Consider the following 23,550-nt stretch of genomic DNA (forward strand, 5'->3'; position numbering starts at 1 on the left):
CTGCCTGCAGCTCAATGTTTTGTTGGTTGTCTTTTGAATAGAGGTTTCATTTCCCCACCCTAAGTCCTCTAGATCTGTCCCCAAAGTATTCTATGGTAGGGTACCATTGCTGGGACCAGCACAAAAATAGAGTACATTCTTGGCAGCAAGAAATCCCAGGTTCAATCCCATCCCCAGGGACCTAGAATCATAGAGTTGTAGAGTTGGAAGGGACCCCTGAGGGTCATCTAGCCCAACCCCCTGCTGCCAGTCAGAGTAGACAATATTGGAAGAGGAGGAGAAGTGTTATTGATGGCAATGATTCAGTTTATATCCCGTCCTTCCTCCCAGAGGAGCCCAGGACAGCAAGCACATCAAAAATAAGATAAATAAATAGATATTTCTCTTAGTGATTTCAGGATGTGCTTTCCAGCCATCAAATTCAGTTTTTAGATTCCTTCCAAAAGTCAATAAGGAGGGAGACAGGGAGAACACACCAGGGAGCGCATTCCACAAATTGGGAGCCATCCCTGAAAAGGCTCTGTCAAGTGGGGGGTCAACACCAAGTAGGCAGCCCCCAGTAATGGCACAACCACCAATACTTCACCTGCCGACTGTGGGATCCAAGCTGGTTGGTGTTAGCTGAGGTGCTCTTTTAGGTTCCAGTGCTCTGACTTTGTATAAAATAGGTTTGTATGCGATGGTTCACTTTTGAACACGAAGCGTCTGTATATTGAATCGTGATATTGCTCTTCCTAGGCCAATATTGTCTACTCTGGCTGGCAGCATCTCTCCATAGTCTCAGGCAGGAATCTTTCCAATCCCAGTTTGTCTGGCAATGCCAAGGATTTGAACCTCTGGCACTGACTTGGGGCTGTAAGGTAAAAGGTAAATGACCCCTGGACGGTTAAGTCCAGTCAAAGACTATGGGGTTGCGGCACTCATCTTGCTTTCAGGCATTTGTCCACAGACAGCTTTCTGTGTCATGTGGCCAGCAGGACTAAACTGCTTTTGGTGCAAAGGAACATCGTGACAGAAGCCACAGCACACCGAAACGTTGTTTACCTTCCCACCGCAGTGGTACCTAATTATCTACTCGTGCTGGTATGCTTTCGAACTGCTAGGTTGGCAGAAGCTGGGACAGAGCAACGGGAGCTCACCCTGTTGCGGGGATTTGAACCGCCGACCTTCTGTTCGGCAAGCCCAAGAGGCTCAGTGGTTTAGACCACAGTGCCACCCCTTCAAAAAACGAAACGGGGCTTTGAAACTCCTGAACGGAGCTCTCCAGTCTTCCCAGCTACTAGGCAAACAGTTCCAAATAGAATATCGTAATTTGTGTGCGCGAGGAAAGCCTTTACATGATCCCAACTGTCCGCACACTTGCGGGTTCTTAAATCTTTCCATCTGGATAAATATTTATACACTTGTAACCAATAGCTCCCCCCCTTTCTTTTCCCAAAAGAACATTCCGGTTTATGAAACAGCTGATTGTATTTCAGTTGCAGGCTCCGGGTTTTTCTCGTCCGCCGCGGTAAAGGTTCTTGATTGATATTCGGGATGCTGGCATGCGCCGGAAGTTCTGAAACGTCGATGTGCGCATCTGCTTATTAATGGATTCTTTTCATGCTTCCTGCAGAAAGAAGACTCTCTGGACGACACCCTCAGTTCGCGGCATAAAGTCAAGGAGCTTTCAGTTATAGACGGGCGGAGGGCTCAGAACTGCAATATTCTTCTCTCCAGGTACCTCTCCGATTCTTTTCCCTTTGGAACCTCCCTGCCTTAAGGTGGAGCAAATCTTGCAACTATCTCAGCTGAATGGTTTTCTGTAGCTGGAACCGTAATTGCGTAAAACAATACAGCAATTGCTCACTAACCGCAGCAGTAATTTGTTTTAGCGCATGGACAGTGCAATAGCTCCTTTGAGTCCAAAGGGGGAAATTTGACCAATCTCGTTCCAAATTTTGGAGCAATCCAATCAGGTTTTCTCTGATCTGCTGGTTTTCAGCTGGTGGGTTGCAGCAGAAGCACTACTACCGTAGAAAAAGATTATTAAAAATAATAATAATAAGGAATGAGTTCCCAAATGCATGTTTGGGTTAAAGTTTATTCTCTGAAACGGTTGAAGACTATTGCATCTGATCCACCCAGGTGCTGGATGCTTCAGAGTTGCTTCTGTACAGATAGCTCAGTTGGTAAAGCACGAGACTCTTAACCTCGGGGCTGTGGGTTCGAGACCCACATTGGACAAAAAGGTTCCTTCTTTTCAAGGGCTTGGACTTCCAACACCAGAATGCTATGATTTTCTGTTGCAGGGCAACTGCAAACTTAAGAGTTTGCTGCTTGTTATTCATCATAGTCATGCGACTGAAAAAATAATGTTGTTTATGGATCTCTTCCCATGAGACATCCTGAAGTGATTTACAATGTTATAAAAAAACCCCCCACATACAATCAGTCAGCTGTTTGAAACAGGTATAGCAATTGCATATATCAGGAGTTCCTAAGCTGGAGTCTGTAGACCGCCGGTCATCTGCGAGCTTCGTTCAGGAGGTCTGTGGCATGTCTGTAAAACTGCAATGAAAAGCCATACAGCGTCTAGCAAAGCACATTATGAAGGACAGAACAATTATTAAGTGGTCCGCCAAGACTCTCAGCACTTTTCAAGGGGTCTGTAGGTGGAGTAGAGAGATGGGGAGCTATTAGCATATATAAAAGCATTTTTTTAAAAAACCTACCCAGAGAGAGAGATTGAAACAGCAGCAGACACAAAATAAATTCAGATCCAATGGAGGTACCAGTTTGGATGAAGATCTCCACTTAAAAGTCTTGTTGAAAGAAGAATGCCTTTGAAGGACATATCCCTGCAAACACAATACAACTGTAGAAAATAATGCCAGATGTACATTCCCTGTCTCGTTGCTAATTATAACCACGCATGTACATCATTTCAGTTTATCTTATGATAAGCTGAATCGCCTGAATGCTGACTGCTGGCAAGTGGGGCGAGTGCTCCTGTGTTCGAATCCTGCTCAAAGGTTTCCCAATGGCATCTGCTTGGCCACTTTGAGGGCAGGAAGCAGGACAAGACGGGCCATTAGCCCGGTCCAACAGGCTCATCTTACGTACTTCCATCTGTACCTGTCCTGCAATTGCCTTGATGCCTTACACGGAGTCACACTGCCGGTCCATTCAACTTAATGGTGTTGACACTGGCTGGCAGCAGCTCTCTGGGGATTCAGGCAGGGGGTCTATCCCAAGTAGCTGGAGATGCCATAGGTTGAAATTAAGACCTTCTGCATTTAAAGCAGATACTCCACCACCCAACTAGCAAATGAATTCTCGTTTAACTCTGGTAACCTACCTTTATAGCCAGTGCTTTGGGGTTAGGTCTGCAGCTTTGTGGTTATAAATGCAGCCCTTCCCTCTTGGGACAGACACAAAAAGCACATGAAGAAGAAGAGTTTGGATTTGATATCCCGCTTTATCACTCCCCTAAGGAGTCTCAAAGCGGCTAACAATTTCCTTTCCCTTCCTCCCCCACAACAAACACTCTGTGAGGTGAGTGGGGCTGAGAGACTTCAAAGAAGTGTGACTGGCCCAAGGTCACCCAGCAGCTGCATGTAGAGGAGCGGGGAAGCGAACCCGGTTCCCCAGATTACGAGTCCACCGCTCTTAACCACTACACCACACTGGCTCTCACGAGTGGCATAGTCATCATCACAAACTTTATTATACTAGCCAAAGGCCATGGCATCATCCTACAACAGTCGCTACATATGCAATAAAACCACCATCCCAATTGGGTTTTTGTTAACTGGTCTGCTAAAATTCTTCACAACATAGAGTAAGAGGTAATTTTCACATAAAATATATGACAAAATCCATCTATTTAATGTTGTTGTTTAGTTGTGTCCGACTCTTCATGACCCCATGGACCAGAGCACGCCAGGCACTCCTGTCTTCCACTGCCTCCCGCAGTTTGGTCAAACTCATGCTGGTAGCTTCGAGAAGACTGTCCAACCATCCCCTTCTCCTTGTGCCCTCCATCTTTCCCAACATCAGGGTCTTTTCCAGGGAGTCTTCTCTTCTCATGAGATGGCCAAAGTATTGGAGCCTCAGCTTCACAATCTGTCCTTCCTATCTATTTAATAGGATGTTGAAAAATGTCCCCAGATTCATTGGAAAAAAATCTGGTCACCTTATAGTAGACAGGGGGCTGGTTTTGAAGCTAACTGGGTGGTCCAACCCCGTTGGCTTCCTCTAAGCCTCGCCTGCCTGGGTGGTGGGTTGTCCTTGAGGATGACCTTGACCTCTGGATGCTCTTGCGGTCAACAAAACAGTCCAGCAGTTCTTTTGCCTAGGAGGCTGTGAGCCACATTTCGCAGCTTTGGGATTCCAATGCCATTATTTGCTGCATTTCTCCTCGCACCGTGGAGCTGACGAAGGACCTCTGCATGCAAGCAGGCTCCTTATTTATCCTAGACATTCGTAAAGCAAACCAGATATTGTCTGGCATGCAGCAAAGAGAGAGGTTCTGTCTAGCGAGATATTTTATCTCTCTCGCTCTGGGGAAAATGATTGCACGGTGAGGTCATGTTAGATTTCGTCTCGTGCAGGCGAGTATTTTTGCCGTTCCGATTTTCTCCCAGTGCCCCCTTCCTGCAAGCGCCACATGGCCATCTAATGGCTTCTGGTCCGGGGGCTTCAATTGTGCTGGACTGGGCTAGATATACCTGTTCTTTGCATCCAGGACAGGTGTGCATCCCTGCCCTCATTAGGAGGCCAGTGGGGGAACTGATATAGAAACATAGGTAAAGGTAAAGAACCCCTGACCATTAGGTCCAGTCGGGACCGTCTCTAGGGTTGCGGCGCTCATCTCGCTTTATTGGCTGAGGGAGCCGGCGTACAGCTTCCTGGTCATGTGGCCAGCATGACTAAGTCGCTTCTGGCGAACCAGAGCAGTGCACGGAAACGCCGTTTACCTTCCCGCCGGAGTGGTACCTATTTATCTACTTGCACTTTGACGTGCTTTCGAACTGCTAGGTTGGCAGGAGCAGGGACTGAGAAACGGGAGTTCACCCCGTCGCGGGGATTTGAACCTCCGACCTTCTGATTGGCAAGTCCTAGGCTCTGTGGTTTAACCCACAGCGCCACCCGTGTCCCTCATTCATATCTTACTTTATAATAAAACAGCCATTTGCGTCCTCCCATCTTCCCCTTCCCTGGTTCCTTTGATTTTCCCACCATTCCTGCATATTCTTATATATGCATTTAGTTATCTTTTCCCTTTAATCTTCCTTTTTATAGATATTACGCTGTTGCTGAATTTACCTTAATCCTGCTAATGTTTTCACGTGATTATTTGCCAAATACTCCACAAAGTTTTTCCATTCCTCTTTATATACAGTGGTACCTCTGGATACACACACCTCTGGTTGCGTATCCTTCAGGATGCGAACGTGGCAAACCCAGAAGCATTTTTCTGGGTTTCGCCACATACGCAGAAGCCCTCTACTGAACCCAGGACCTTCTGCATGCAAAACAGCTGCTCTCCCATTGAGCTGCGCCCCTCCCCCCAAAATCCCCATTTGTACAGTAGGTGCCATCCAGGTCAGTTCACATCCACAGCCCTTTGCATAAGAAGGAAGTTAAGATGCTAGTCCTCATGTTTCGGAACAAAGGGCTGATCAAAATGGAAACACAGGAAGCACCCTTAGCCAGAGTCAGTCCATTGGTCCATCAAGCTTAGTATTACCAACACTGGCTGGCAGCAGATCTCCAGGGTTTCAAGCAGCGGGCATTCCCAGGAGATGCACGGGTTAAATCCATCACCTTCTGCAAGCCAGGCAAGTTCTCCACCACTGAGCCATAGCCCTTCCCCAGTGAAGTAAATTTCTGTTCCATCTCCCCGGTGCCCAGGGCATGGCTGCCCCCAATGGCAGCGCCCCACGACCCATAAAAACGGATTCTGGAGAAGCCCAAAGCAGGGCAGAAGAAGCCATGCCAGGCTCAGGAACTGCCCAGTTCCCTGGTCCCTGACACAACCTTGACCTTCACCATGTCTCCACTGCTGGTCTCTGTTTAGGAGTCCAGGCACTTTCTACTTCCTCCTCCACATTTTTAAAAATCTCATTCGATGTACGATTCTTTCCAAACCCCTGGACTGAATCTCCCCCCCCCCCCCAATTTAAACTGCCTGTGCAACTCTGATTTCTTGGGTTTGCTAACACGTTTCTGCCTTGTTGTTGCTCCTCTTCAAGCAGCTAAAAGGAGCCTGGATGAGGCCAAAGGGGAAAGACTGTCCCCTATGGGAAGCCCCTGCGTGTTTGCTTTTCACCCCCTTTTCCCAAGCTGCCACATCCCATTGACAAAGTTCGGGGCTTAAATCCTCGCGGCGGCCGACAGCGTGACCCAGTTCCACCCGCTGCCCGTCTGCGCCCAGCAGCTGTTGCCAACAAAAGATAATTATTGTGTGTTTGGGCTGGGGGGCTTCCTCCTCCTCCTCCTCCTCCTCCCTCAGTTATCAGCTTATAGCTTTTTTTGGCTGGCCTCTTTCCCATGATATTGTCGGAGCTGGGGCTGTTCTATTTTGGCACTGGGAGATGTCTCCTTCCCCCACCGGCGTTCAAAGAGCCTCTCAGGGCACTTTCGTTCAGAGGTTTTCTGTTTTCCTGGACCCACAGAGCTGGTTTTGAGCCTATCCTGTACCTCAAAATCTCCACGAAGGTCTAGCACAGCTGATTCCTTTTGCTAGTCCACACAGCAGACAGGCACCACCAGGGCCCACACCCAAGAGAAATGTACAAAACCTCTTCAGAAAAGTGCGGTTCCATCTTTGTTATCAAATCGAATTCCTATCCTACCCCTTCCCCTAATGTTGTGCCCCTTCCCCTAAAGCAGTGTTTCTGAAACTTGGCCCTCCAGCTGTTTTCGGACTACAACTCCCATCTTCCCTAGCTAGCAGGACCAGTGGTCAGGGATGATGGGAATTATAGTCCAAAAACAGCTGGAGACCCAAGTTTCGGAAACCTTGCCCTACAGCTTCCTGTATTCCAGCAAACTTCTGATTCTTGTCATCACTTGGCATGCAAATATTCCTTCCGTTGTCTCCTTTTTTCCTTCCCCCTTTCCCTCTCGACTGCCTTTTCAGGCTGGGATTGTAAGGAGGGTTCAATGACACAAAAAATAAAACTGAGGGGAGGAAAGGTAAAGGTAAAGGACCCCTGACAGTTAAGTCCAGTCGCGAACTCTGGGGTTGTGGCGCTCATCTCACTTTACTGGCCGAGGGAGCAGGCGATTGTCGCGGACAGTTTTTCCGGGTCATGTGGCCAGCATGACTAAGCCGCTTCTGGCGAACCAGAGCAGCGCACAGAGACGCCTTCCCGCCGGAGCGGTACCTATTTATCTACTTGCACTTTGACGTGCTTTCGAACTGCTAGGTTGGCAGGAGCAGGGACCGAGCAACGGGAGCTCACCCCGTCGCAGGGATTCAAACCGCCGACCTTCTGATCGGCAAGTCCTAGGCTCTGTGGTTTAACCCACAGCGCCACCCGTGTAACTTCTAAAACCGGAAAAAGTGCATCCTTTAAAAAAGAGATTCCCCTCCCCCCAATTTACCCTAAACATATGTACAAAATAACATAACTATACAAACAATATGAGAACCATGCATAGAGCATATGCCATATAAAAACACAGAGATGCAGTTACATATAGCAAAGGGTGTGGTTTTTTTTAATAAAAAAAGATTAACATTCTATAGGCTTTAAAAGGTGTCTGTGGGAGGGGGGTAATTGATTTGTTTCGCTTTTGCCTTTATTAGGCATTTTGTGTTCTCATTTTGTGTTTTTGTGTTGTCAAGCGACCTGTGATCTCCTGATGAAGGGCAGTATACAAAATAATAATAATAATAATAATAATAATAATAATAATAATAATAATAATAATAATAATTAATTAGAGTTTATATACCGCTCTATACCCAGAGGTCTGTTAACAATAGTAACAGTAGTAGTAGTAGTAGTAGTAGTAGTAGTAGTAGTAGTAGTAATAATAATAATAATAATAATAATAATAATAATAATTAATAATAATGTTATTCATATACCACCCATCTGACTGGGTTGCCATAAAATAAAGCATTAACTATTTAAAAACTTCGCTATACAGGGCTGCCTTGATTTGCCTTCTAAAGGTTCTATAGTTACTCATCTCCTTGACAACCCAGTCAGATGGGCAGGGTACAAATAATAACATTATTATTATTATTATTATTATTATTATTATTATTATTATTATTATTATTATTATTATTATTGACAACATCAGACAGGAGGGTGTTCCACAGGGTGGGTGCCACCACCCAAAAGGCCCTCTGCCTGGTTCCCTGTAACATCACTTTTCACAGTAAGCGAACCGCCAGAAGGCCCTCGGAGCTGGACCTCAGTCTCCAGGCTGAACGACCACAGTGAGGATTGGCCCAGGATTCCTCTCCTACATAACCAGAAATGCAGAGTGTTTACATGTGTTTTAATCTGTTTTTAGCTTGCCAAACATTCTGATGTTTTAATTAATGTCTCAGTGTTTTAAACAGCTGTCTTAAGCTGTTTATAGAGGTAGCTTTATTCTTTTTGTAAATCGCTTTTGAAGGTTGGGTTTTGCAATCAATCTGTATATAAGTTGTATGCAATACATGAATAAAACCATAGCCGGCATGGACAGTTTGGGCGAACACCCTTCTTGCCTTCCATATACAACTCCACGTACGAGACTGGGCTTGTCTGGGACCAAAGCTGGAACTGAGCCCCAAGATTTTGGATACTTGTCCGGTCTGCCTGCCTAACAGGGTGTCCCATTGTTGCTTTTCCAGGCTAAAATTGTCCAACGACGAAATCAAACGTGCCATCTTATCCATGGATGAACAAGAGGACCTTCCAAAAGATATGCTAGAACAGGTGAGGGCGCCTGGAGTCATGTAAAAGAGCCGTGGTTTTAAAAAATGAGAATATGTTTAACAAAACACTTGGAAACCTGGGCCCCACTTTTGTGGGTCTTATGTGCCTTTCCTCCTCTGTCAATTGCTGCACAGCCATTATTTATCCCTCTCACACAACCCCAACCACATTCTCTACCTTAATATATTTTTTTAAAAAATCTAAATTCTACAAATCCCTCCAATTACATTTTTGGGAAGTTGGGAGAATCCTTATACAGTGGTGCCCCGCAAGACGAATGCCTCGCAAGACGGAAAACTCGCTAGACGAAAGAGTTTTCCGTTTTGGAGGTGCTTCGCAAAACGAATTTCCTTTGGGCTTGCTTCGCAAGACGACAATGTCTTGCGAGTTCCTGCTTTTTTTCCCCTCCCCCCCTTTTTCTAAGCCGCTAAGCCGCTTATCAGCTGATCCGATCAGCAGATAAGCCGCTAATAGCGCTAATCCGCTAATCCGTCAATGGGCTTGCTTCACAAGACGAAAAAACCGCTAGACGAAGAGAATCACAGAACGGATTCTTTTCGTCTTGCGAGGCCCCACTGTAAACGTGCAAACACGGGTTGGTTGGTTTTTAAAGTTACTCACTTCTAAAGTGCAGGTTGGGGGCAGTGCCAAATTTACATATAAGCTAAACAAGCTATAGCTTAGGGCCCCACTCTCTTGGGGGCCCCCAAAAAATTTAAAGGAAAAAAACTTGGATGTACATTTCCAAAATATAAGAAAAAAAACAAATAAAATAAAACCTACATGCAGCAACAGTGTTTTGTGTTGTGTAGGCTCCTATGATGTAAGTCATGGGCCCCGCCTGCTAGCCTGCTCCCTCAAATATCATTGGTTTGCTCATTTCTATATATAGCATGCCTACGTTCTTCATGTGCAAATGGCTTTAGATACCTATTAGGTCCATAAACTACCATATAGCCTATATTCAACACAAAAAAGCGGCAATTTGTTGTTGCCAAAGGACAGCTGGACATACAAAGGGCCCCATTACCTTCAGTAGCTTAACGGTAAAGGTAAAGGTACCCCTGCCCATACGGACCAGTCGTGTCCGACTCTGGGGTTGCGCGCCCATCTCGCTTAAGAGGCAGGGGGCCAGCGCTGTCCGGAGACACTTCCGGGTCACGTGGCCAGCGTGACAAGTTGCATCTGGCGAGCCAGTGCAGCACACGGAAACGCCGTTTACCTTCCCGCTAGTAAGCTTAGGGCCTCATCAAACCTTAATCCGGCCCTGGGTGGGGGTCTCGCCTTCAGGTTAAGTAGGAATGGCCCACTTTGCAAGCAGCCATTCCATAATTGGTTGACTGGATCCAGATGAGGGCGAGTCTCCTACAAGGTACCCAAAGGATGATGGGAGTTGTAGTCCAAAACATCTGGAGGACACCAGGGCATGTTAGAGGACCTTGGGCCAGTTTCACAGCTGCTCTTTGGCTGTCCTACTCAAGGAAGATGTTGACCACACAGGAGAGGGGCAAGTGTGTTTTAAAGTATTATCTCTCTCCCTAACTCCCCCCCCCCAACCTCCACTTTCTCAGCTTCTAAAATTCGTTCCGGAGAAAGCTGACATCGACCTGCTGGAGGAGCACAAGCACGAATTGGACCGAATGGCGAAGGCAGACAGGTTCCTCTTCGAAATGAGCAGGTGATTTTCGGCAGGAAAACGCACTTGCCCTCTGGGCCGAAAGCGCAGTCCGTGGCAGACTACCGCCCCTTCCCAGGGCGGTTTGCAAAAATGTAATAGGCAATAACTGGGGGAAAATGACAATAATTATTGTGAATTGCAATCAGGAGTCGCCAAGATGGTGCCTGTGGGTGACATTGTGGCCACTGAGGCCTCATATGCCACCCATGAAAGGTCCCAGGAAATATCCCCTCAGAGATCCACAACGCACGAGACACTGTTTGTTCTTCCTGCTCAGTTCCCATTTGCACTGGCTACGCCGCTCCTACACTGAACACCCCCTCCCCTTAAACATTCCCATATTCCATTGGATTCCAAGGCTGGGCGCACACTCTCAATGGAAGAGGTGCAAAGCAGTGGCGGAATTGGGGCTCTCAAATTTCAGCAGCAGATTTGGAGGCCCCTGCCTCTGGTGCTCCATTCTGCAGCATGGTTGTGATGACCCCAGCAGCGTGGTGCCCGGCCTCTGGGCAAAGAGCTTCCGGGCCGAAAAGGTTGGCGATCTCTGCGTTACATAATTAGCAACGCCAGTACATATGACTTAACCCACTGGACTCTTAAAAGTCTGGCAAAAATGGCAGATCTTTATCTAAAAGTGACCAAGGCATAATATAAGGTTGGGTTGATACACACTTTGGTCTCCAGACCTGTAGCCAGTGTAACAATGCAGTCTGGGTGGTGGTTTTAGCTCCTAGGAAAGCCATGATGGACACTATCTCCCTGGCAGTATTCCAACAAGCTCAGGGATCCTTGCAGTAAACGCCATTGAAAGTCGTGCTCGGTCAAGGGCACGGAGATGTCTTCTGCAAATGGTTGGCTTTGGCTTTGGCAATCTAGACATCAGCAGGCACTGTCATGTTGGGAAAACGCCCTGGGGTGCCGCTTCTGCTGCCCCCGAAATCCGAGCATCCTCCGGTATGGCCAGCTCTGGAGAAGGCATTCCTGTTCTTCTCCAGTGCGCTTCAGTGACATACATCAAATGATATGTGCACACTAATCTTCTAGCATAACACAGCGAGAAGCGTGAGACATCGTAGAGCTAATCTACATATATATTTACACACCGTGTACAGACAAAGGAGTCATAGCGTCTTCTCTCTCCAGCTCCGAGAGAAGAACAGGCAGAAGTCAAAGCAAAAGTACAGTACATAGTACATAGAGCGGAAGAGATAAGACTGTCTTCCATTCCCACACTCTTCCCAGACAGGCATGTGATTTACACCAATCTTATCTGCAGCATCGGAGGCATGAAATACTAACATCCTCCCCCATTTCAGGTAACTCAAGCTGCATAGGCTAACGCAGCAGTAAGTGAAGTAAACATACAGTTGCCATACACATAGTATACCCCTATGGTACCTGTTGCACCTTTGGAACTACCTGCAACTGGACTGGTCTTGTGCCTGACCACCTTGCATTTCTGGTTACCTTCCTTCCATGGGATGAGCCCTAGCTGTGCCTGTCTAAGCAAACAGTGTTGACCCTTGCAGCCTTTGGGAGTGGTTTCACATCCTTTGAGGACAAACCCTGTACCTACTGCAAGTCCTCAGGTTTCAAAACCTGTTTTGAGCTACTAGCCACAGCTATAGATATATCAACCCACGACACAGGCCTTTCCCTCCAGATCTTTTACTAGTTGCCAACTCGAGGTTTGTTCTTTCTGTCTCTTGCAGGATAAACCATTACCAGCAAAGGCTGCAGTCCTTGTATTTTAAAAAGAAGTTTGCTGAGCGAGTTGCTGAAGTTAAGCCTAAAGTGGAAGGTAAGTCTTGTGTTATAAGGGGGGGGGAATCTTTTTAAATCCTTGGGTGTCTTGGCTCGGATCTTCCTAAACAAAGCAAAAAAATTCAACTTGTTTTAAAAAATACCGTATTTTTTTGCTCTATAAGACTCACCTTTTCCCTCCTAAAAAGTAAGGGGAAATGTGTGCACGTCTTATGGAGCGAATGCAGGCTGCGCAGCTATCCCAGAAGCCAGAACAGCAAGAGGGATTGCTGCTTTCACTGCGCAGTGATCCCTCTTGCTTCTGAGATTCAGAATTTTTTTTCCCTTGTTTTCCTCCTCCAAAAACTAGGTGCGTCTTGTGGTCTGGTGCGTCTTATAGAGCGAAAAATACGGTATTTTCAACAAATGATAGAGATGCAGGGATAAAGATCACATTCCAGCACAGTTACTGTTACCCTGCACCCTAAACTCTCCTTCCTTCCATGAACATACAAAAGACTTCTACAGTATATGAAGGATTAAGGCGGGATTGAAATAACTCTAACAGCGGGAAAGGCCTATGTAAAAGAGTTAAAAAGTACGCGACTATATAATTTATTCGATACTTACCAAAGGAGTGGAGGGAAGTCCAAGGCTCAGTTGAGACTAACTCAGTTATATATTTTATTTATGATTTGTGAAGTGGATATAATTTGTATAAGGTATGTGGTAGATTTTTTGTTTATGTTTTTCCAATGTGCAAATATGAATAAAAAGTTATGAAAAAAGAAAGAAAGAAAAGGGAGCGGAAACGGGGTGGACATCCAGGAAAAAAGCTTCGGCAATCCCACCCATCATTGAACCCAATGCAGTTTGACTATGCACAATTTTGGCTTTACGTCTGATCCCCGGAATGTGACCCTTGCGTAATTGTGGACTTTACTGTATTGTAGCCTACCCTGGCATTGTCTGTTGAAGGGTGAGATAAACGTAATCTTAATAAATAAAAGGATTAAGTTATTTTCTAATGGTAGTGCAGGAAGTCTTATTCCCACACGGTACATACCACTTGCTCAAAGAAAAGTCTTCATGCACAAAATATGGCAGGTACCTGTTAGCTGCACTTTCCAGATAAAATTGAAGGCATCTTCAATCCAGCAGGCTTTCCCAGCTAGATGAAAGGGCCTGTGCCATGGGTGCCCATTTTGTTTTTTTAAATATTCATTCATTCAATTCACATAACGCCATTTATCAAAAGATCCCAGGGTGGTGTACAACATTAAAAATATATTACAGAACATCAATTATAAAAAGCATAACAAAAACATAATGGAAAGCATACTGCATAGCTGCTGGTTGTGTTTTTAACTCTTTTCTGCTGTACACCTCCTTGGGGCGACTGTGTGGGATTCATAAATCAACGATAATGACGACGATAGTAATATTACTAACAAAATCTTTTCCCCTTTGCAGCAATCCGCACTGCTTCAACAGAGACGTTCCAGAGCAAAAGCCTAAAGCAGCTGCTGGAGGTAGTTTTGGCCTTTGGGAACTACATGAACAAAGGCCAGCGGGGAAATGCGTACGGGTTCAAAATCGCCAGCCTCAACAAGATTGCGGACACCAAATCCAGCATTGACAAGTAAGCCCAAGCCGCTTCTGCCTCGAGAGCGTGAGTCCAGTTCCTTTCTGTGAGAATGAGATGCAGGAAGAATCTCTTTTTGTGGGATTGTAGTCAGTGCCCACAAGGGGGGTGGTGCTGTGGGTTAAACCACAGAGCCTAGGGCTTGCCGATCAGAAGGTTGGCAGTTCGAATCCCCACGACGGGGTGAGCTCCTGTTGTTCGGTCCCTGCTCCTGCCAACCTAGCAGTTCGAAAGCACACCAAAGTGCAAGTAGATAAATAGGTACCACTCCAGCAGGAAGGTAAACGGCGTTTCTGTGTGCTGCTCTGGTTCTCCAGAAGCGGCTTAGTCATGCTGGCCACATGACCCGGAAGCTGTATGCCGGCTCCCTCGGCCAATAAAGCGAGATGAGCGCCGCAACCCCAGAGTCGGCCATGACTGGACCTAATGGTCAGGGGTCCCTTTACCTTTACCTTTACTCAGTGCCCACAAGGAACAGCTGCAGAAACACTTTTTGAGATTCAGCCCAGTTTACGTCGAAACCCTTCATGTCACCAAAAGTTTGCCTGCTTCTACCTTGCTGCCAAGTGTTCAGGACCTTTATCAGCTAAGGGGTTATCATAACGGAACGGTTGCTTTGCAAATGAATTCTCACCCCACCATTATTATGTCAGGCACCCTCATTCAAGGCGATGTGTCTGATGTCTGGAGCCCGGCTATTTCGCTGTTTATTAAGTTCATATCCTAAAGGATTTCCGCATCTAAAAAGTTGTAAAACAATCAAATACCCTGATAGTGAATAATTTCAAGGGTGCCAGGGAAACTTAGAAGACATCTGAAGGCAGCCCCGCATAGGGAAGTTTTTTAATGTTTAATGTTTTATTAAGTTTTTTGAGATGGAAGAAACCTACTGGGCTATTAAGCTGCTCAGAGTGACTGGGGAAACCCAGTCAGATGGGCGGGGTGTAAATAATAAAATTGTTGTTGTTATCCTTCAGCCAGCAAATGCTTGGGTAAACAGGAATGCTTTGGATTCCTCCTGAAAATTAATAAAAATACAACACACCATGGAGGACATTCCACAAATGGGGAGCCACCACCAAGAAGGCCGTATCATGGATAAAACTGCGACTGCGCAGCACCCAGCAGTGGCACTGCCATTTGTTATGACTGCCTGTCTTGCTGTTGCACCTAGTAAAAGTCTGTTTCCCATAGGACCTTTCTCTTGCACCCCCGTTTCTGTACTGTGCGGGTGGCTTGCCCTGTGCGACGAGCCCCTTTCCACAGTAACTTTTCAGAATCCTGTTGCTTCCTCCAAAACAATTCTATCCCTCAGAAATGGAGGCAATTTTTGCAGCTGAATACAGGAGCCACAAACCTTTGTTGCGTCCATATATATCCATCACTGCCCTTCTTGTGTTGTAGGAACATTACTCTGCTGCATTATCTCATCACCATCGTAGAAAAGAAGTACCCCAAAGTCCTCAACCTGCACGAAGAACTGAAGGATGTCCCCCAGGCTGCCAAAGTGAAGTGAGTGTCGTACGATTGGGTCGATGCCTGGGATTGCGGGAGGCCAACTGTGTTCATGATTTTTAGCACGCACGTTTCTATGGAGAGCTGAGGGACGCGGGTGGCGCTGTGGGTTAAACCACAGAGCCTAGGGCTTGCCGATCAGAAAGTCGGCAGTTCGAATCCCTGCGACGGGGTGAGCTCCCGTTGCTCGGTCCCTGCTCCTGCCAACCTAGCAGTTCAAAAGCACGTCAAAGTGCACGTAGATAACTAGGTACCACTCCGGTGGGAAGGTAAACGGCGTTTCCGTGCACTGCTCTGGTTTGCCAGAAGCGGCTTAGTCATGCTGGCCACATGACCCGGAAGTTGTACGCCGGCTCCCTCGGCCAGTAAAGCGAGATGAGCGCCGCAACCCCAGAGTCATTCGCGACTGGATCTAATGGTCAGGGGTCCCTTTACCTTTCCAATGAGAGCTGAGCCCTAAGCAAAGCGCAATGAGGACATTGCTGGGAGGGTTCTCCCAAGGCTGAAGAGGGTTTGGATGAGGCCAAGGTGTCCCTCCACCCAGAAGGAGGTCCTGCTGATGGGGGAGCCCCACTGCACCCGCCCAAATAGAAGTGAACACCCAGCAGCAGCTGCCAGAAACATGCACATTCACACACCCCAAAAAACCACCGGCTTTATTTAGCTGCAAGCCAGGGTGGTTTAATTGTGAGCCAATTAGCGTGTACTCATGTTCAAGAAATCCGTGGTTGCAAAGATGGGGTATTTGGTTTTTAAATCAGATACTTGCTCGCTCTCTCCCCGCTTTCTTCCTTGCTGGTTTTAATCAACACGCTTTGAGGGATTTCACCATTAATTGGTATGTGGAGGCAGCCTCGTAAAGGACTTTGAAGTGAATTAAGGAGAAGCAAACAGGTCTTTATTCGGTTTATAGGGAGGCCCTGCAACAAGTGGAGCAGGAGGGCACAATGATCAACTCTAAAATAAATGCGCCTGTAGTTTGCGGGAGTCGAAAGCCAGGCGCCAGTTTGCGAGCTTGATTGTTTGTGCAAAAGGTGAGCGGAGGCAGAAGTGTCTGTCTGGGTCCAAGGCCTGCAGGCCTATTTCCTGCAATGCAGGAGATGTTCGGCACCAGTGCTGCAGATTCAGAATTTCTACCCTGGGTTTAGTGGTGCAACGGGGATCCCGACACACTCCTTGGCTGCAATGTATGTTACTCCACTTGATTCGAAACGTGGCAAGCCAGCCCTGTGGCGTTTGGGGGGACATTCTGCTCCCTTTGTTGTGGGGGGCCTGGACATTTCCTGATCCTGAGTCAGAATCTCCTTCCTTGCGACTTGAAGCCATGGGTTCGAGTCCTACCATCCAGAGCAGGACAAAACAAGCTTGTTCCCTCTCCCATGTGACAGCCCTTGAGATATTTGAAGATGGCTTTCCTATCTCCTCTCAGTCTCCTCTTTTGCAGGCTGTGAATGTCATAACTCACAGGCTCGTCAATACGAAAATTTGAATTTTACATAATGCACATTGCTACAGCCACTTTATGGGACACAGGTGGCGCTGTGGGTTAAACCACAGAGCCTAGGGCTTGCCGATCAGAAGGTTGGCGGTTTGAATCCCCGCGACAGGGTGAGCTCCCGTTGCTCGGTCCCTGCACCTGCCAACCTAGCAGTTCAAAAGCACGTCAAAAGTGCAAGTAGATAAATAGGTACCGCTCCGGCGGGAAGGTAAACGGCGTTTCCATGCGCTGCTCTGGTTCGCCAGAAGCGGCTTAGTCATGTACGCTGGCTCCCTCGGCCAATAAAGCGAGATGAGCTCCGCAACCCCAGAGTCGGCCACGACTGGACCTAATGGTCAGGGGTCCCTTTACCTCTACCTTTACGGCCACTTTGAATCTTAACACACATCGCCCAAAATTATTTATTTGTTTGCATGTCAGACAAATGCCTTCAGTAGCATCTTTTTGGTACCTATTGAAGATCTTATCGTTGTTTTTCAGCAAGCCTTTAAAGTGGAAGTTATTATTCCCAGTTTGTTTTTGCAATGTATTTGAAATTGGACGGATGAACGGACAGATGAGGCAGGCAAACAGATGATCTTTTTGTTGATAAAGTTATGGTTACGTAGGATCAATTAAAAAACAAGTCAGTCCCTTAGAAGCTTGAAGTCTAAAAGACAGGGCACAAAAGGAAAGAGGCATGAGGAGGGGAAAGGGGTGGGAGCCAAATTCTGGCACCAGTTTTTAGAGAAGATGCTGATGCAAAGTTTGCTGCAGGCGAGAGCATAGCCTAAAAGCAGGAGGAAATGCAACCTATGTATTTTATTTGTTGTTGTTTTTCAATGGGAGACATGCAGCCGGCTTTGGAGCTGTGGTTCTGGAAATGTAACTGGCTTCCTTTATTTCTGGCAGCATGACTGAGCTGGAGAAGGAGATTGGCACCTTGCGAAGTGGGCTGAGGGCTGTGGAGACAGTAAGTATTGTTCGCCCACTTAATGGTCCCCCTGCTTTTTCTAAGCACCCGTCCTTAAGAGAGGAAGGAGGCGAAGGCGACTGGAGCTGCTTTTATCTCCCTTCCCAGAGGCCGTTCTCCTCCTCCTCCTTCCTGACCTGCAGCTCGTTACTGCTCGTTATGGTTTTATAGAACTCTTAAGGACCTGAGTCGCTTGCCTTTGTCTCTTTAATTATAAGCATTTTTTTTAAAAGGAAGTTTGTTTGGGGATAGGCACAGCTGGTGCAGATGTAACCTTCCTGCCAGTTTTTGCCAACCTGGTTCCCTGCATATGTTCTGGATCACAGCTTCCGTTAGAACCCCGGCCAGCTGTGCTGGAGAAGACCTGATACTCTATGCTTGGAAGTCTTCGCGTTTTTAGAAGAGTTTTTGCTGATGGGGCTTAATATTCGTAGACTCAGCCTGACCAATCTTGTTATATGCTGCTGTGGTTGTGTTTGCTGTGTGTGTGTGTGTGTGTATTATTATTATTTGTATGTTCATTTGCTACTGCTCTTTTTGTTCTTTGCAAATCTATTCTTTCTTTTTTAAAGTATCTTTTATGTTATATTGATTTTTTTTAAAAAAAACAATGTAAATATAAACTGATTTGATAAAGTAAAGTGGAATACAAATAAATGGGGGGGGAACTGTGGATAAGTGATAAGGTTATAGGTTGCACCCACAAATTCCCTCAAATTTAACCTGGGTCATTATAATTTGCCAATCATCAGGAAGGTCTAAGAGCAGGTCGCAGCAATATAAAATATAGCATGAAAAACAGTTTAATTGTAGAATTGTAGAGTTGGAAGGGACCCAAGGGTCATCTAGTCCACCCCCCTGCGATGCAGGAATCTCAGCTGAAGCATCCATGACAGATGGCCACCCAACCTCTGCTTAAAAACCTCCAAGGATGGAGGGTGTCTCCAGCTGATACCAAACTGGGAGGGAGGATAATTCTTGGGTTGGATAGAGCCAAGGGTGACAGCTCAAGGTAGGATATCTGCTTGGCATGCAGAAAGTTCCATCCTGAGCATCTCCAGGTGTCTGGCTCACTATAGGGCAGTTTTCTGTGTTCCTGTGATCCACACAATCATCCCTATGCCCATGTGGTTGCAGTATTCAACACATGTACCTTAAATGCATGAGATAGTGCCACACGGAAGCAGGTCTCTCATGTTGGGTGAGCGTGTGTTGAGCATTGGGTTTCTGCCGTTCAGGTCTTTGTGGATCCCAGCCAAAACCTGGGTGGGTGACTGCCATGGTTCTTCTCCTTGAACTCCCAATAACCAAAATGAATTTCTTTCTCTCTCTCTCTCTCTCTCTCTCTCTGTGTGTGTGTGTCTCTTCTCTTTCCAAAGGAACTGGCGTACCAGAAATCTCAGCCTCCCCACCCAGAAGACAAGTTCGTTTCCGTCGTCAGCCAGTTCATCACGCTGGCCAGCTTTAGCTTCTCAGATGTGGAAGATCTCCTGGCAGAGGCCAAAGAACTGGTAAGAAAGTGAAACCTCTGGAGCTCCTGGAGCTCCAAACCTCTCTGCTTTGTAGGGATAGGACCTTCATCCTCAGTTCCAGGAGATATAAGACCCTAACCAAAGGCAGTTGCCAACATTGGCAGGGCTACAGTTGCGTCAGTCCAAACAAGCCAAGGTCAAGCACATAGAATCCGTCTAAGTCCAAAATGTGACCCGGAAGCGAAGTCATGAAACAATCCAAGTCTGGGACGAGCTGCAAAGAGGAGTAACTAGAATGAGGAGCAAGGACAGAGAGCCACTGGAAGGCTCAAGGAGGCCTTATATTATCTGGCTTACCAGATTTCTTTTCTTCTTCTTCTTTGGCGATCACTCGTAGCCGAGTAAGATTGTCTTCCATAAACACAGTTTTAACTATGAGTCCATAAGTGACTGTGGAGGCCAATTCTGGAACCACACGTCCTTCCACAGTGGGGACATTGGTTTCCAGGCGGGAGTTGATCACGGTGTGGATTTGCCAAGGAGGACTTGGGGATCCCCAGCGCTGGTTCCAGGAGACCCTGCCTGCTCATTTGCCCCAAGGTCTTTGGCTTGTAGAGTGTCTGGTTCATCCTCCAAGGACACAGTGCCTGTCAGCAACTCAGGGCTAGGCATGGCAGTCTGTGGTTTGGGTCATGGTTGCATATTCCCATTTTACAGCTGGATAACTGAGACTGAGGGAATGTGGCTTGCCTGAGGCAACCCATTGAATGGCTGACTAAGCCGGAACCTTGAACTCCCAGGTTCCGTTGCAGTCCTACAGATCCCAGTGTGGTTTAACAACCAATCCCTCTTCACTGGGAACTCTGTGAATTGCAGCTGTGTGACAGGGAAATGGGTCTCCTAGCAATCTCAGCACCCTTAACAAACTACAGTTCCCAGAATTCGTTTTTTGGGTGTCCACAACTAATTCTCTAATTCTTTTATTAAAACCACCAAGAAGCCCCTTGGGATCTGTTTGTGTTTCTTTGTTTTACAAACCCTTGACATTGCTACACACGTCTTGCATGAGCGTTGCCTTTGGCTTGCAAATTTTATCTGCTTTGCGCAATTCTCTAGCACAAACTTCGTGCTTTTGGATGGGCAAAGTTTCGTTTTTGAAAAAGAGGGAGGGGGGAACACCTCCTTTCCAAAAGATTCAATAGCACATTTGCTTCTAATGCTGAAGCATGTGGCAATGATAAACAAAATACAAGCGCAAACCTTCAAAGAGAAGTTGAAAATGTGAGTTTGCCCCTCTCCTTGTTGTGCGTTCGAGTTTTATTATCTTCTCTGCTGCAGTGTTGTGCCCTGTTGGTTTTATTGCTCCTGAGTTAATAATACTAATAATGAAAAAAAGAGGAGGTAGAGGATAAAGGGCATTAATTGAAAGCAGAGGTGTGACTTCCTTGATGTCTTCAGAATGGCAGAAGCTGTTCCGACAGGGGAGGCAGAACAGACCTTTGGAAAGGGAGGTTTGGTGAGGCCTGGGGTCTAACTCTAGCCACCAGATTTCAGATTTGGGGGCAAGGAATGGTGTAATGCGGCAAAGCAGAGCAAGGCCTTGGCTTGTACTCTCCAGATATGTAAGGGATTAAGGACTTGCTTCATGAGCTGAACTGGCCAAAATCTGACCTAACACTGGTTGTTTGGGACCCGGTGAAATTAGGAAACAACTGTGTTTCGATTTCGGAATTATTTGTATTGCATTGCATTGCACCCTGCCCATCTGACTGGGTTACCCCAGCCACTCTGGGCAGTTTCCAGCATATACATTCTTGACATCTGATGGGAGGGCATTTCGTGCTGAGATATAATGGCACCTGGCACGCTTCTCCCTGTGCCAATGGACGCCTGTGCTGATAGGTAAAACTTGAGCTCTCTTTGCAGCTCTTAGCAGAGTCCCACAGCAGCAGAGAAGGTGCCTTGTGTGTGTATAATAAATCAGAGTGTACGCAGGCTTCTTGCTAATCTCTAACAGTCTTTAATGAGAAGAAAAACATCATAAATCAGTCCCGGCAAGAGAGCGGACATCCTCTCGTCTCTCAGCCAAAAACGAAAGTAAGTCACACACAAAGAAAGATTCCCGTATGTGAACCAAACCACGCCTCAGAATGTGAGACGTCACACAGAACTGTTTAACCCTGTAAGTTCTGATTCTCCTCACATTTCATAGGGTGGGTGCCACCACTGAGAAGGCCCTCTGCCTGATTCCCTGTAACCTCACTTTTTCACAGGGAGGAAACCGCCAGAAGGCCCTCAGAGCTGGACCTCAGTATCCGGGCTGAACAATAGGGGTGGAGACGCTCCTTCAGTTATACTGAGCCGATGTTAGGATATTTCCGTTCCACCTTAAAAGGGAGCAGGCTTTCTGAGTCACAGAGTCTGCGTATTTCCTGTTCACATGATGTTTATGTTTTCTGTTGCTTTCGTTTCTCTCTCTCTTGGTTCCCCAACACTGAAGAAGGCGGTCATGTTTTTCTCTGTTCTGTCTCTGTAAAGCCCGTTTAGGGCTTTAAAGGTCAGCAGCAACACTTTGAATTGTGCTCAGAAACATACTGAGAGCCAATGTAGGTCTTTCAGGACCGGTGTTACATGGGTTCCAGCAGCCTCTCCCAGTCGCCTGCCTAGATTAGTTGTAGTTTCCAAATACCTGAAGAAGTGTGCATGCACACGAAAGCTCATACCAAGAACTAACTTAGTTGGTCTTTAAGGTGCTACTGGAAGGAATTTTTTTATTTTGACTATGGCAGACCAACACGGCTACCTATCTGTAACTGGAACCAGTTTCCAAATAGTTTTTGCTTCCTTCTTTAGTTACTATATTTTTACACACACACCCCAAATTTCCCTCCAACGAGCTAAAATCAGCTTGTGTGATTCTTCACAACCTCACCCCGCGCCACCCACCCAACACAACAACCCTGTGATGCAGGTTAGGTTGAGGGAAGATGACAGGATTGAAGTCACTCAGTGATCTTCATGGCCAATTGGGGATATGGCCTAAAGAAGGATACAAAACCGGTTGATGCATGCAGAGAAAATCTCCTTCCTGAATCAGCAACTGATTTAGACCAAAGAGGCTCTCTCTGAGAGGGTTGCTTTGGGCCAGTGAGTCCCCACAAAGAAAACAACATGCGTATTTTCTTTCTCTAGTTTGCCAAGGCAGTGAAGCATTTTGGGGAAGACCCTGGCAAAACGCAACCAGACGAGTTCTTCGGGATCTTTGACCAGTTCCTGCAGGCTGTGACCGAAGCCAAACAGGAGAATGAGAACATGAGGAAGAGGAAGGAGGAAGAGGAGCGACGGGCGCGGATGGAAGCCCAGGTGGGGATAATTGTGTAGGGTGGGGTTCCACCGCATGTCCTTGGTAGCCCATAGCTGAAGGGGGTGGCCAGGTGGCTCGATGCACCTGTGGTTTTGACTCCATTTCAGACAGCTGCTTTGCAAACGACGCAAGCTATGCAAGTCAAGCTGTCGGTGCATCTAGTTGTTGGGGTATTAAGTTGCCATGCGTCTGTCTTGGGATATGAGGGGTAGAGAAATTGCAAGAAAAATTGTGTGCAAAAATGAAGACCAATAAAAATTATTGAGGGAATGCAAAGGTAAAGGTAAAGGGACCCCTGACCGTTAGGTCCAGTTGTGACTCTGGGCTTGTGGCGCTCATCTCGCTTTATTGGCCGAGGAAGCCGGCGTACAGCTTCCGGGTCGTGTGGCCAGCATGACTAAGCTGCTTCTGGCGAACCAGAGCAGTGCACGGAAACACCGTTTACCTTCCCGCCAGAGCGGTACCTATTTATCTACTTGCACTTTTTGGCGTGCTTTCAAACTGCTAGGTTGGCAGGAGCAGGGACAGAGCAATGGGCGCTCACCCCGTCACGGGGATTCAAACTGCCGACCTTCTGATCAGCAAGCCCTAGGCTCTGTGGTTTAACCCACAGCGCCACCCGCGTCCTATGGGGAATGCATACATTAACACAAATGCACATGGACAAATTTCATGTGGGCTTAAAAATATATCAGAAGGTGATGCAGAAACAGGGCACACTCAGCTCAAGGATGGAGAATCTGTCAGTTT

At 46.8% G+C, this 23,550-nt stretch overlaps 2 protein-coding genes across 3 annotated transcripts in view; both read left to right on the plus strand.

Moving 5' to 3' along the window:
• DAAM1 (dishevelled associated activator of morphogenesis 1) overlaps positions 1-23,550 on the plus strand; it is a 184,461-nt gene that overhangs the window by 156,132 nt on the left and 4,779 nt on the right. For both annotated transcript variants that reach the window (XM_081191534.1, XM_081191535.1), the window contains 9 exons: positions 1,616-1,719; positions 8,849-8,933; positions 10,505-10,611; positions 12,324-12,412; positions 13,828-13,996; positions 15,404-15,511; positions 17,904-17,964; positions 19,344-19,475; positions 22,629-22,799. In XM_081191534.1, coding sequence (XP_081047660.1) covers positions 1,616-1,719; positions 8,849-8,933; positions 10,505-10,611; positions 12,324-12,412; positions 13,828-13,996; positions 15,404-15,511; positions 17,904-17,964; positions 19,344-19,475; positions 22,629-22,799 — 1,026 coding nt within the window. The remainder of the gene's footprint in view (positions 1-1,615; positions 1,720-8,848; positions 8,934-10,504; positions 10,612-12,323; positions 12,413-13,827; positions 13,997-15,403; positions 15,512-17,903; positions 17,965-19,343; positions 19,476-22,628; positions 22,800-23,550) is intronic.
• Positions 4,197-23,550, plus strand: part of JKAMP (JNK1/MAPK8 associated membrane protein) — a 53,299-nt gene continuing 33,945 nt past the window's right edge. The window contains exon 1 of the mRNA XM_081194051.1: positions 4,197-4,208. The gene's annotated coding sequence lies outside the window, so the exon portion shown is untranslated. The remainder of the gene's footprint in view (positions 4,209-23,550) is intronic.

The sequence above is a fragment of the Podarcis bocagei genome (assembly GCF_964188305.1).
Source record: "Podarcis bocagei genome assembly, chromosome: 1".
Taxonomy (NCBI): domain Eukaryota; kingdom Metazoa; phylum Chordata; class Lepidosauria; order Squamata; family Lacertidae; genus Podarcis; species Podarcis bocagei.